The 14088-nt window shown below is 36.0% G+C and overlaps 1 protein-coding gene across 17 annotated transcripts in view; it reads left to right on the forward strand.

Annotated features, from left to right (window-relative positions):
* Positions 1 to 14088, forward strand: part of SYNE1 (spectrin repeat containing nuclear envelope protein 1) — a 476190-nt gene that overhangs the window by 130331 nt on the left and 331771 nt on the right. For 16 of the 17 annotated variants that reach the window (XR_008422842.1, XM_053904367.1, XM_053904354.1 and 13 more), the window contains 3 exons: positions 3175 to 3371; positions 5873 to 5982; positions 11333 to 11383. Coding sequence is in view for 16 of the 17 variants with exons in the window: in XM_053904367.1 (XP_053760342.1) it covers positions 3175 to 3371; positions 5873 to 5982; positions 11333 to 11383 (358 nt within the window). In the remaining variant the exon portion in view is untranslated. The remainder of the gene's footprint in view (positions 1 to 3174; positions 3372 to 5872; positions 5983 to 11332; positions 11384 to 14088) is intronic. The other variant, XM_053904359.1, reaches the window with a different exon arrangement.

Consider the following 14088-nt stretch of genomic DNA (forward strand, 5'->3'; position numbering starts at 1 on the left):
TCGCGCTCTCTCTCTCTTTTTTTATTTTACCAATGTACTATCCTGTATACTCTCTCAGACATGAAAGCATTAAACTACAGCATATCTGATATTTGCATACCTTATTTTGAGGGGTCTAGGAAGAACAATGGTATTTTAAGACAAAACTTAGTGAGACAATGAAACAAATGAAGATAGGTACATCCAGATCCATTGAAAATGACTTGAGGTAAATACATATTAGAAGTCAGAAATGCCTATAAACTGGATATACTTCATCATTTCTTTAAGTGATGTGTCCAAGTCTAAGTTTGTATCACTTCTGTAAGCGACATACCTACGTTTTCCTAGATTTTGTATTTGAGATTCTTAAATGAAAGGTTTGGACTAAAACTTAAAACTTTTTAGAAATATCACCTACTGTTTTGATGTAATACAACGCATTATAGGTGTGCGTGTGGGGGGAAAGGTGTATGTGTTCAACACATCATAGAAAAATAAAATGTACTGAAACTTCTAAAATTATTCCAATGTAGCAATATTTAGGGAAATATTTTATACATTTCTTTTTGAAAATATCTAAAACAATAAACAGGTTGAAGAAAATCAGAAAATATCTAATACATGATGAATATTTGTTAGCTAATTATTACTTACACCACCTTGTTTTGTTAAGAAATAATTTGAGGTGGCTGTGAAAACAAAATCATCTTTTTGTTATTATTCTTTAATTTTTTAAAACTATTTATTTATTCCTGAGAGATAGAGAGAGAGACAGAGCACGAGCAAGGGAGGGGCAGAGAGAGAGGGACACACAGAATCTGAAGCAGGCTCCAGGATCTGAACTGTCACAGAGACTCGAACTCATGGGTCTCGAACTCACGAACCGTGAGATCATGACCTGAGCTGAAGTTGGATGCTTAACTGACTCAGCCACCCAGGTGCCCCCAAAAACATCTTTAAATGAGAAAATGTGAAAAAAGAAAATGTAGATGGAAAAATAAGATGAAGCTGGAGGCAAATGTACAAAAAAAGAGCTAACAAGAACACGCTGTCCCACTTGGGTGGGGATCTGCCCGTGTGCCAGACATTGGCTGAAAATATTATATGCATACTACCAGAGATGGAAACTCTGAAAGAACTAAGGGAAGATGCAAGGTTACTTTATAACTACGGAAATCTTACAAAATTGTTTTGAAAATATACATTTATGAAGTCAGTGATGAGATCCAGTGATGCTATTTTTAGCATGTTGTATGCAGACAGAATGTACGTTGGTAAAACAGGATTTCAAGTGAAACTTAAGTTGGCAGAGATTTACCTTGTTGTATTAATCAATGTATCAATCGTATATAAAGTATTTATTTTTATGAAAGTGTATTTTATGCAAGCTGAATGTACATTGGTAATACAGGGTTTAAAATGACTTTTTAGTTTGCAGAGATAAAACTTAAGGGCATTTATCGGGGCGCCTGGGTGGCTTAGTCGGTTGGACATCCAACTTCAGCTCAGGTCATGGTCTCACGGTTTGTGAGTTCAAGCCCTGCGTTGGGCTCTGTGCTGAGAGCTCTGAGCCTGGAGCCTGCTTCAGGTTCTGTGTCTCCACCTCTCTCTGCCCCTCCCATACTCATGCTCTGTCTCTCTCCGTCTCTCAATAATAAATAAACGTTAAAAAAAAATTAAGGGCATTTATCAACTTGGTATATTAGTGTTACCAGCCAAATATATCTGACAGCTCATGGAAATTTTGAGACTATAGTAAAAAAAAAAAAAAAAAAAAAAAAAAAAAGATGTTACCTCTGCTTCATTTAGAAACAGCTATAATGAGACTAATGTTTTAAAAAGAGACTGCCAGGATATTTATCCATTGAATGTCACCTAATTGGTCACCTTTAAAGGCTCTAGACTTAACCAAGGGATGTTGCTTAAAGACATCTTTGCAGCTTCCTTTTTGGAGCTGCCTTTGTATATAGTTGAAAAGTTACAGATAGAAAAACAAAATTCATTGTAATTTATCACTTTTATTTTCAACAACAAAATATTACTACCAACTGGAATGATTCTTAATTATCACAATTGGCTTCAAATTAATCATATCCACCACAAAAGAACAAAGATTTGCTACCAGGGCATTGTCCTCAAGACAATTCCAAAAACAGAGTTTACAAAACAATTTGATCAGGAATGCCTGGGTGGCTCAGTAGGTTAAGCAACCGACTTCAATTCAGGTCTTGATCTCATGGTTTGTGAGATCAAGCCCCACATCTGGCTCTGTGTTGACAGCCCAGAGCTAGTTTTGGATCCTCTGTCTCCCTCTCTCTCTGCCCCTCCCTGCTCTCTCTCTCTCCCCCAAGAAACAACCAACCGAACGAACAAACAAACAGTTTGTTCAAATAATTTGACAATGTGTAGAGGGAAACTTGTCTGGACTCATGTGGAGTATAGGCTCCTGTGTGATTGATTTACAGATAGGATCACATCCATTTGCATTTGTTCATTCTAATGAATTGCATACAATTCAGCCATATTGTCTTGGTATGTTAATACCTGTGCATGCACAACACATTGATATTTATCACTGTCATTAGAATTGTGCTAGATATGGGGTGCCTGGGTGGCTCAGTTGGTTAAGCATCTGACTTTGGGTCAGGTCACGATATCATGGTTCGTGAGTTTGAGCCCCGCATCGGGCTCTGTGCTGACAGCTCAGAGCCTGGAGCCTGTTTTGGATTCTGTGTCTCCGCCTCTCTCTCTCTGCTCCTCCCTGGCTCACACTGTCTCTCTCTCAAAAATACATAAACACTTAAAAAATTAGTAAAAAAAAAAGAATTGTGCTAGATACTTCAAAAATATACAATGATAAATTACTATCAGTTTTGGTGTTTCATAATTTTCTCTTTTTTATTTTACCAGACATGTTTTCTCTGAATTAGTTTCCTTTAAAAAATGTGCTTTAAATTGGACATCACAATTACTGAAAAATCTAATATAGAAAACTCTTGCCATCTTGTTACCCTCTAACAATTTTGTTTTGCCTCATTTTTTTCAAGCGGCTGATATAGCTAACTGCACATCAGTCATTCTTGAGGATTAGATTTTGCATTAGTCCTTGAGGAAAGTGCATATTACCTATTCAGATTCAGAATGTGACATTATTTTATTTTATTTTATTATTTTATTTTTTATCACATTAAGGCAGACGGGAATAGACGTAAAGGACTTCGGGCGGAGTTGGAGAAGTGGAGTTGCCTTTCATTCGGTCATCCATGCCATTCGACCAGAACTAGTGGACTTGGAGAAAGTGAAAGGCAGATCTAACCGGGAAAACCTGGAGGAGGCTTTCACTATTGCTGAATCAGAACTAGGAATTCCAAGACTACTGGATCCTGAAGGCAGGTTGAATAATTGTTGGTTGTTGTGTACACACATCAACTCGGCAGGTTTCTGTTTCTTAACGGCAGAAATTCCAGATGATTTCTGAGACCTTAGTAGAGGCCAGAAATTTTTAGAAAAGCAGTAAGAAATAGTACCTTCCTGCACTAATTTTCTTTTGGAAAAATATTCGCCGTAATATATGGGAGCAAAATAACAGCTCTGCTGCTCCAAACAGCACTTTGGCATTGCTGGTGTCAGCCAGGTGACGTGCACCTACTCAATATAGTAAAGGGTAGAATGAAAGCTTTAGAAGTGTGTGGATATTAGGGGGAAGAAGAGAATCCAGGATAAAAGAATTACTCTACTTATATAACAAAGAATCTGGAAGACATAAGAGATTAATAACCTAATATCATATCTTTAAAATGTCAGCCTTAGAAACTTGGAAATGTTGATAATCATCCAGTGTTCTGGTATCAATGGGGAAAACCACACCAATGGTCAACTGCTATTTTTCATTAGAATTATCTGGCAACTTTTTGGTAAGGCTGTGAATTTTAAGACATTATGGGAATGGATTCAACTCCTTCAAGCCTTCAAGAGACAATTTTGATGACTTTAATAAACTTTAGTAAACTGTATATATTGTTTGTCATATTGAAATAAACGGGGTAAAAGTGAATTTTCCAAATGCTGCAGACAATTTCTTATTTCGGTTGGCAGTTATGAATATTTCTATTAATGATGCAGAAAAGTCAATACAATGAAAGCAAGTTATTTTTAAAGATGAGGTATCAGAGTAAGCATGATTACCTCTAAAACAGGATCTAAGTGCCTGCAAGGTTACAGATACCTACAAAGCCCTGTTTGACTTCCCGTGAGATGAAAGCAACGTGGAGATCCCTTGCCACTTTGGGAACCTGCAGGGGGCCCCCCCACATTCACTAGGATAGCCAACAGCTTTCCACCTTGTTCTGCACCACACACACACACACACACACACACACACACACACACAAACACAAACCAGTAGTATCCAATATACTGTTCAGCTCAAGGAGAAAGCCACATACATTGAGCCCTCAATTTTTCCCAGAGTAGGCCAGGAGGAAGGTGTAAATGGTTTTTTCATACCCACTCGACCAGAGAAGCTTAATGTTTTTTCTTTGATGATAGAAACCGAAGTTGCCCAGATGCAGGGCTAGCCCAGATAGAAGGTGATCTTTTGTTTTCCTAATGCAAACTACCCCCTCAAAAAGTTATTGAGCTTAAACTTTTTTAATTGAAAAAGTTAAAAGTATAAAAATTAATTAATTTTTGAAAAGACATTTAAAAAAAGTCATTTAGCCCACTTGAATGTATAAACTTTTAGGAATACAGATGAAATAGACCAAACTCTATTATAACAATTATTTTATGATTTCGTTTCATGTATACTTAAATGCACTTATTGTATTAAATCATGTGGTAAATGATTTTTTTTTCACTTTTACATCTCGTGAAAGTTCTTCTCGTTTTTCACATGTGTCTTCCACATCAGTGATCTTGTTGTTTCTGCAATCACCTTGGAGTCCTCCAGCACATTCCAGAATACATTATCACTGTTTCCTCTGAAGCCTTTGGAGTTGCAGCACTTTTTAAACTGGCACTGATAGTCCCTAGAAATTCTATCTCCCATCACAAGAAACATTACAAAATATTAGGGCAGTTTATATTTTGGTTTTCATGGCTTTTGTTTGGTTATATTTTTTGCTTTGTGGGTATTTGTAATCTCCAAATGTAATCACCTTCTCATTGCCTTTAAAAGAGATAGTTAAAAGATGATTGAAAACATTCAACACTTTTATGTATACAGTCTTACCCCCAGTCTAAGCTTTGTATAAATACCTTTGCTTGATCTTTACTGGTTTTATTACACTTAAAAATATCTTTTCAGGCTCTGTGTTTCCCTCAGAGTACTTGACTATTCAAAGTATAGTAATTTAGAGAGAATCAAGCATAAGGGAGAGGCTATCCAGGGAACTGAACATAAGGCATCTCCCTCTTTGCTAAAATAAAACTTGTGGGGGCAAGACAGAGCTTATCTATATTTGGCCAGATACAGTATACAGGCTCTATAGTCACATCATTTACCTGTAAGTGCTTTTTACTCCCCACTTGCCCCTGTTCTGAAATTTACATATTATTTATATTTTATTAATGACACAGAACATCTGAATAATCATATAGGATCTCAGATTTCTGATGAATTAATGTTGAGATTATTTAAATTAAACATGAATTACTTTCCTAAAATTTCTTAGTTAAAATGTGTCATGTTTCTGAGTCATAATATTCCCATCATGTATCATCCAAACTAAATTGGTTTCCCCTCCCTCACCATCTTGAAATACTAATTCTATTTTTCTTCTGCACGGAGGGCACTCTCTTTTGGCATATTAGCTAGATTTCAATATTGTTAGATTAGCACTATAAATAATGCTAACTAATCTATCCACATTTGGTTTGGCTGTTCCAGATGTTGATGTGGATAAACCGGATGAGAAGTCTATTATGACCTATGTAGCCCAGTTTCTGAAGCATTACCCTGACATCCACAACACAGGCACTGATGGGCAAGAGAATGATGTAAGTACTTTTTTTCTTTGAGCACTGATAGCACACTCAGTGATAGTGACCCAGATGTTTAAGCATGCTGCTTTCTAAAAATTAAATTTAAATGCATTTTTTATTTTATTTTATTTTATTTTATTTTATTTTGTTTTATTTTATTTTATTTTATTTTATTTTATTTTATTTTATTTTATTTTATTTTATTTTATTATTTTATTTTGGAATACATTTCAAAAGGAGAGCAACTGAGTAAAGAATAGATACCAGCAATTGGGGAAGAGGTTACCGGGAAAGATTTTGCTGGTGGGTATGTTGGATATGTCAGAGAGCATCAATGATAAATGCTTAGACGTGTAACACTGATGAATTAAAATTGAGGAAAGATAGCCATGTTGGGAAATTCATTTAGTAATCTGAGGATGAAGCAATTTTATATCTATGTCATTTGTGCTTCTAGAACTTGAGTCCCCATATTCTGTTCAATCTGAGAAAATCTAATTTTGACTTTTAGATTTATTATATAAGTCACTAGTCACAACAAACATATGGAAGTAAGGCAAACTTGTAAAAGTTCTAATTATTCACTGTGATTAGATTTTTTCAAGCTCTCAATAGTTTGAATAACATTTATATTTTTTATACTGCTCAAATGACATATATTCATTGTCATAAAAAAGAAAAAAAGTGAATAAAGGAAAAAGAAAATTATTTGTACTTGATCTTCTAGAGAGACCCTGTCCTAGAGAAAAAAATTAATATGTGGTGTCAGTTACCAACATTTTTATATGTATGTAGATGCATAGAATATTTTAACAAAAATGAGAATTATAGTATACATACAGTTTTATCATTTTCTTTTTCTGTCAACATTATAAAAAAATTTCTTCTTATGCCATTCTCTCCAGGACATCATCTAGATGTACAATAATTTATCTAATCTTCATTGTTGAAAATTTCTGAATTTTGCCATTATAAAAAATATGTTTATGAACAATTTTATAATAAAACATTGCTTTATGATTCTTTCTTAAAAGTGGAATTTCTAAGCTAAAGGGAATGTAGGTTTTTACTGCTTTTTGAAATGATTTTGTCAAATTTTCCTGTGGAAACTTTGTCCCATTTTACACTTCAGCCAGCACACCAGCATGCCTATTTTCCCAGACTTTAATAATCAATATTACCATTCTTCTCATTTTTTTAAGTATTATCATTTTTTTAATTATAGTGAGGTAGATTTACTACTGAATTTGAAATTAAATGTAAGATAAAATGACAACAGGGAGAGAAATAAGTGGAATTTTCAAGATGCGTTAAAAAGCTACCTGTCTGATTTCACTGCTCAGGTCTCAACAAGAGTTTTCAAAGCAGTTTGAGATTATCCTGAAGAGAAACCAGAAAAACATTTAATACGTTTTCTAAATAGAAACAAGTCTAAGGTAGCAAAAGCCAAGGGCTCATAACCCAAAGTGTTCAACCAGGAGAAGGTATTACACTAATAGAGATCTGTGGCTTCATAAAAAATTAAGCAGAACAATGGTAACTGGCATTTCCTAGGTTGCTTGGTTGAAATTAATCTGGCTTTTGATATAACTATGTTAGGTATTTAAAAGCTTATCATTTCAGGAAACCTGTTTTGTTCTTTGACAGGATTCAGGCACACATGTTGACCACTAGAGTAACTTATCTGTAGTGAGCAAAGTAAATGTTTCTAAGAAGACCCATGGGAGGCAAAAGCCGACTTTCTACACAAATCCTAGCATGGACTGACGCATGTGCTTTGGAGTCATTTGGGGCTTTCTGGGTTTTGAGAGTATAATCGAGTGTGGTTGTTGCTCTATCAGAAAGCATATTAGAGTTAACCCCCTACAGCAATGAGAAAATCAGCTTTTCATCTGATTTTCGTATCAAAAGTTTTTGTATTACCCAATTGGATTTATTTCTGATCAGGTTTCTGAGTCTGTACTGTTTTAATTTCTGTGACATTAATCATCACTCCAGATGAGTAAACTCTGTGACTGGCAGCGTTGGAGAAACAAAAGGATGTGCTTTTGTTAATGCTCATGAGCAAGAATTTAATGCCAAAACGCTTCAAGATTTGAAAGACACACATTCCTGACATAAGCCTGCTAATATGCTTTACTCAAGAGGCTTTATTATTAAGAGATTAATTTCATTGTCTGGAAAATAAGTTCTGATTGTTCTTTTCAAGTTTTCTCTATCCCTTCCTAAAAAGAGAATGCATATGATTCTTCAGGGTTATTTCAAAAATTAATTTTGAGGAAAATATATCCTAAACTTTGCTCCTTTTTTAATGTGGCATTTGTAATGGGAAATCTAAACATGAAGATTTTCAAAAAGAAAAAAAGAATTTTATGTTTTTCATGATGTAGGGCTTCTCTTTGCTCGATGCAGCTAAACGGCCACCTAATTCTATCTAGTACAAACTTTTTAATTTTATTTATTTATATTTAATTATTTTATAGATTCTACACATTACAGCTATTGATGCCATTACCTCAAAATACTTGGTATTTGTCTAACCAAGTCTTGGGAAATAGTTCTTTTAATTCACTTTTATTTTGTTTTATTTTTTAAGTTTATTTATTTATTTTGAGAGAGAGAGCATGAGCAGGGGAGGGGCAGACAGAGAGAGAGGGAGAAAGTGAATTCAGGCACAAGCCAGCTTCCTGCTGCCAGCAGGAAGCCCAACACAGGGCTCGATCCCACGAACTGAACTGTGAGATCATGACCTGAGCTGAAATCAAGAGTTAGATGATAACCAACTGAGCCACCCAGACAGTCCTCTTTTAATTCTCTTTTAAAAAGCTTGGCATCGGCTCAGGTCATGATCTCACAGTTCATGGGTGCAAGCCCTGCATCGGGCTCTGTGCTGACAGCTCAGAGCCGGAAGCCTGCTTCAGATTCTGTGTCTCCTCACTTTATGGCTCTCCTCCACTCATGCTCTGTCTCTCTGTCTCAAAAATAGATACATTTAAAAAAATGTTTAATTGAAAAAAAAAAAGCTTGGCATCAGTGTGTCTCCAGGCTTCCATTTTTTGGTATATTTGATTGCTGTATCTTTTTCATGAGTTTATTTAAAGTGTGTACTTTATAGATCTATTTTATTTTATTTTATTTTTTATGTATAATTTATTGTTAAATTGGTTTCCATACAACACCCAGTGCTCATCCCAACAGGTGCCCTCCTCAGTGCCCATCACCCACTTTCCCCTCTCCCCCACCCCCCACCAACCCTCAGTTTGTTCTCAGTATTTAAGAGTCTCTTATGGTTTGCCTCCTTACCTCTCTGTAACTTTTTTCCCCCCTTCCCCTCCCCCGGGTCTTCTGTTAAGTTTCTCAGGGTCCACATAGGAGTGAAAACATATGGTATCTGTCTTTCTCTGCCTGACTTATTTCACTTAGCATAACACTTTCCAGTTCCATCCACGTTGCTACAAATGGTCAGATTTCATTCTTTCTCATTGCCAAGTAGTATTCCATTGTATATATTAAACCACATCTTCTTTATCCATTCATCAGTTGATGGACATTTGGGCTCTTTCCATAATTTGGCTGTTGTTGAAAGTGCTGCTATAAACATTAGGGTACAAGTGCCCCTATGCATCAGCAGTCCTGTATCCTTTGGGTGAATTCCTAGCAGTGCTATTGCTGGGTCATAGGGTAGATCTATTTTTAATTTTTTGAGGAACCTCCACACTGTTTTCCAGAGCAGCTGCACCACTTTGCATTCCCGCCAACAGTGCAAGAGGGTTCCCGTTTCTCCACATCCTCTCCAGCATCTATAGTCTCCTGATTTGTTCATTTTGGCCACTCTGACCGACATGAGGTGGTATATCAGTGCGGTTTTGATTTGTGTTTCCCTGATGAGGAGTGACGTTGAGCATCTTTTCATGTGCCTGTTGGCCATCTGGATGTCTTCTTTGGAAAAGTGTCTATTCATGTCTTCTGCCCATATCTTCACTGGATTATTTGTTTTTTGGGTGTGGAGTTTGGTGAGTTCTTTATAGATTTTGGATACTAGCCCTTTATCCGATATGTCATTTGGAAATATCTTTTCCCATTCCGTCGGTTGCCTTTTAGTTTTGTTGATTGTTTCCTTTGCAGTGTAGAAGCTTTTTATCTTGATGAGGTCTTAATAGTTCATTTTTGCTTTTAATTCCCTTGCCTTTGGAGATGTGTTGAGGAAGAAATTGCTGTGGCTGAGGTCAGAGAGGTTTTCTCCTGCTTTCTCTTCTAGGGTTTTGATGGGTTCCTGTCTCACATTCAGGTCTTTCATCCATTTTGAATTTATTTTTGTGAATGGTATAAGAAAGTGGTCTAGTTTCATTCTTCTGCATGTTGCTTTCCAGTTCTCCCAGCACCATTTGTTAAAGAGACTGTCTTTTATCCGTTGGATATTCTTTCCTGCTTTGTCAAAGATTAGTTGGCCATACATTTGTGGGTCCAGTTCTGGAGTTTCTATTCTATTCCGTTCACAATTGCACCAAGAATCATAAAATACCTAGGAATAAACCTAACCAAAGATGTAAAAGATCTGTATGCTGAAAACTATAGAAAGCTTATGAAGGAAATTGAAGAAGATACAAAGAAATGGAAAAACATTCCATGCTCATGGATTGGAAGAATAAATATTGTTAAAATGTCAATACTACCCATAGCAATCTACACATTCAATGCAATCCCAATCAAAATTGCACCAGCATTCTTCTCGAAGCTAGAATAAGCAATCCTAAAATTTGTGTGGAACCACAAAGACCCTGAATAGCCAAAGTAGTATTGAAGAAGAAAACCAAAGCGGGACCTCAAAATACCAGACTTTAGCCTCTACTACAAAGCTGTAATCATCAAGACAGTATGGTACTGGCGCAAAAACAGGCATATAGATCAATTTTAAATCTAATTTTCTTAATGGAAGTAGACATTGCTATGCCTTTCTTACTCCAACCAATAAAACTGATAAACTTTTTCTCTAAAGGTCTTCCTTGAATACTTAGCACTCAGTGTATTTATAGAGAAGAGAAATGAATTAATATACCTCTTTTTTGTATAGTTCACCATTTAAATCGTTAATATTTTAACATGTAAACATTTATAAAATGTAAACATTGCCAAAAATTAAAACAAAACATCAAATACTAGAATACTAACTTGCCTTATTATATCTGAGCATTTTGATGCTTTCAAAAGTTATGACAATCTCTTAAAGTAACTATACCCATAAAATTATCATCTGTTTGTTTATGGATAGATGCCTCTCCGTTGATTTTTTTCTTCTTTCCTATATAATCTTTTGTCCTTGATTTATATTATTTTTCTGTATGTTATCTTGTTTTCATATTGTTAGGAAATACTTCCAGGTTTTCCATCTTTTGCAAATTCTATCCAAAATTTTAAGGTAAGATGTAAATAATCTTGAATTAGTGACCTCTTTCAAACGTCCTGCATTCCATAGCTTACTAGCCATTCCTTTGCATGTATTTGCTTTTATATACACATTTCTTTTAATACATTAATTCTGTTATTTCCTTTTCTTTCTAATAGAACAAATAACCTACGTAAATGTTATGAAATGTTAGTTGTAGCCTGAGCCACTCCTATGGACTTTCCCACTAATCTTTAATTTTAAGATGGCATCAATTAATTTCTTCTTAATAACACTTAACAGCACTAATGAAAGGAAAAATTTACAATAACAGCATTTGGCTTCTTTGTATGTGACATGCAAAATAAAAACAAAGCTAAAGATTTATTTTTATATTTTAAAATATTAAGTAGGAAATAATTACTTGAAAAAGGTAAGTACTCAGTTAGCTTGTATCCTGAGGTTTATTACGTCTCTTCTGCTCAGTATGTGGCCACATAGTTTAGTAAAGTTCATGACACATGGTAGTGCTCAGGACTACTTGTGGGATTAATGACTGTGAGGTCTGTCCCAATTCTAAGTTATCCTATTTGTTTTCCATTTTTCTTATATTCCATCTAGGGCTGAGGTTAAAGATCTATCAATAAAATATAATGATGCCAACATTCAAATAACAAATTAAAAGTAACTAATTGTATATCAAATGTTAAAGTAATTTCTATTTCATGCCCCATGAATCGTGAGTTGATGTACATTAAACATACTGCAGAACATATAAGAGTGCCTGCGTGTATATTTGAGTGAAAAAGAGAGAAAGAGAAAGTGAAGGAAAGAGAAACAGTCGTGAGAATGCTGGCATGAGTTCCAGGCAGGAATGTTGCCTGGAATTTAGGTGGTCTTCTCTAGACAAATAGACCTCCATGTCTTTGAATGCTGGTAAGGTTACCAGTCGAAGAAAAGCCGCTGGACTAAATGAGCTCTGGGAATCTAAATATTGTTTGTATTTCAGTTTCCTCTTAAGAGGAGAATGTTGAGTGTGTAAATAGCTCCATCCTTCTTACCTTATTGCAATTTGCTTGACACTGGCCCACCAGTAGAAAAGTCATTTACTAGATGAACCCTAATGAAGTTAACTTAACATAATCCTTTCTCTAAGGTGACTTTGTGAAAAAATTTCAGTTGGTGAGAAACAGGTCATCGGAGGCTCACAGTGAGGTCCATGTCATTTCGATGATCCCCCTCGTAGCGGTCACGTTGGCCTCTGGTATCTTGGAGGTAGACCAAGAGCATTTTGTTCTTCTGAGCTCATAAGAATATGCCATTTGTGCTTTTATGGGTGTGATAGTCAACCAGTCACCTGGTAATAAACCATGCGTTTTGGTCATGTTTATCTGTTCATTCAAAAGAGCCGTCTTGGGAAGAACTAAAACTTTAGAGCTTTGGGCTCCTGTTCATTTCTTTCTCTACTGACCTATATTACCAATCATTTACTCTACCATTGTATATTGAGTGAGACTGGGGGCTAGACACAATGTTAGGCTAGAGAAAAATAAGATAAATAAGGGGTTCGTACCATGGATGGAGGGGAAGAGACAAGTGGACGATAAAAAAATAGTGTTTTTCTAGTGAATATTTGAGCTCAGGTTGTTACAGGATCAGAGAAGTATTCTCAAAATGTGGTCACTAGACCAGCAACATTAGATTCACCTGGAAATTTCTTAGAAACGCAGATTCTCAGCCTCCACCCCAGACAAACCAAGCCAAGGAAGACTGAGGGTGGTGCCCAGCAATCTATTTTCAGAAGCCCTGCAGGTGATTGTCACGCATGCTGATGTGTGAGAACCGCTGCCACAGAAGAGGGATCCAACAAGACTTCTGGGTCAGAAAAATCTTTCTAGAGAGGTTGTGTCTGAGCTGAGCTCTGAGGAAGGCATTATTCAGAGCAAAATGTTTCAGGCAGGACAGGATTGCTTTTCAAGACTGGAAAGCGAGAGAAGGTGTGGGTCACGACAGCAGTGTGTGCCAATCTCTGTGCTGCGTGTGCCGCACAGGTTTTCTCGAATTCTTCCCCAAACTGGGGAAGCGGTGTGTGATATCTACTCAGATGATGGCACAGCGCTAGAGAGGATTTAAAAAACATTGTGTCCAAAGTCACAGAGTTGGCACATGTCAGAACCAGAATTCGCAACCAGGTTGACCTGCCTCCATGGCCAACACTCTGTCTACTTTGCCACTTCACCTGTCATCAGCCGTTTCATCTGTGTCACAGGGCTGTGACCAGGTGAGCTCCTGTAGTTGGAAGCTATTTGTAAGTGTCAAGAACCATGTTAAATATGTTTTTGATTAATTTGGCATTCTTACCAGATAAGAAGTCTTGATGAAAAATTAGGATATTTTCACTAAATCAATAATAGAATGGCTTGCTATTATTTGTGGAAAAAATTATATAAGATCTCTATTTTTTTTTCATTTTTGGGATGTGAGTGGTAGCCTGGATACATTCATTCAGCAAATATTTTGGTAAATATTTATAGGTGCTGTGTTGCCAGGGTCTAGTAATACCATATTGAACAAAATAAATATTTTCTGACATCATGAAGCTTATGTTATAATCCTGAATAGCGTTTTTAAATAACACTAGTCCACAATGTTACTGTGGCTGTCATTTCTTGGATTCAGCCAAAATTAGTCTCATCCGGAATAGTCTTCTGGGCTATGAATGACCTTGGATTAAGAGC

The sequence above is a fragment of the Panthera pardus genome, unplaced genomic scaffold (genome assembly GCF_024362965.1).
Source record: "Panthera pardus isolate Hobbes unplaced genomic scaffold, ASM2436296v1 HiC_scaffold_17, whole genome shotgun sequence".
NCBI lineage: Eukaryota > Metazoa > Chordata > Mammalia > Carnivora > Felidae > Panthera > Panthera pardus.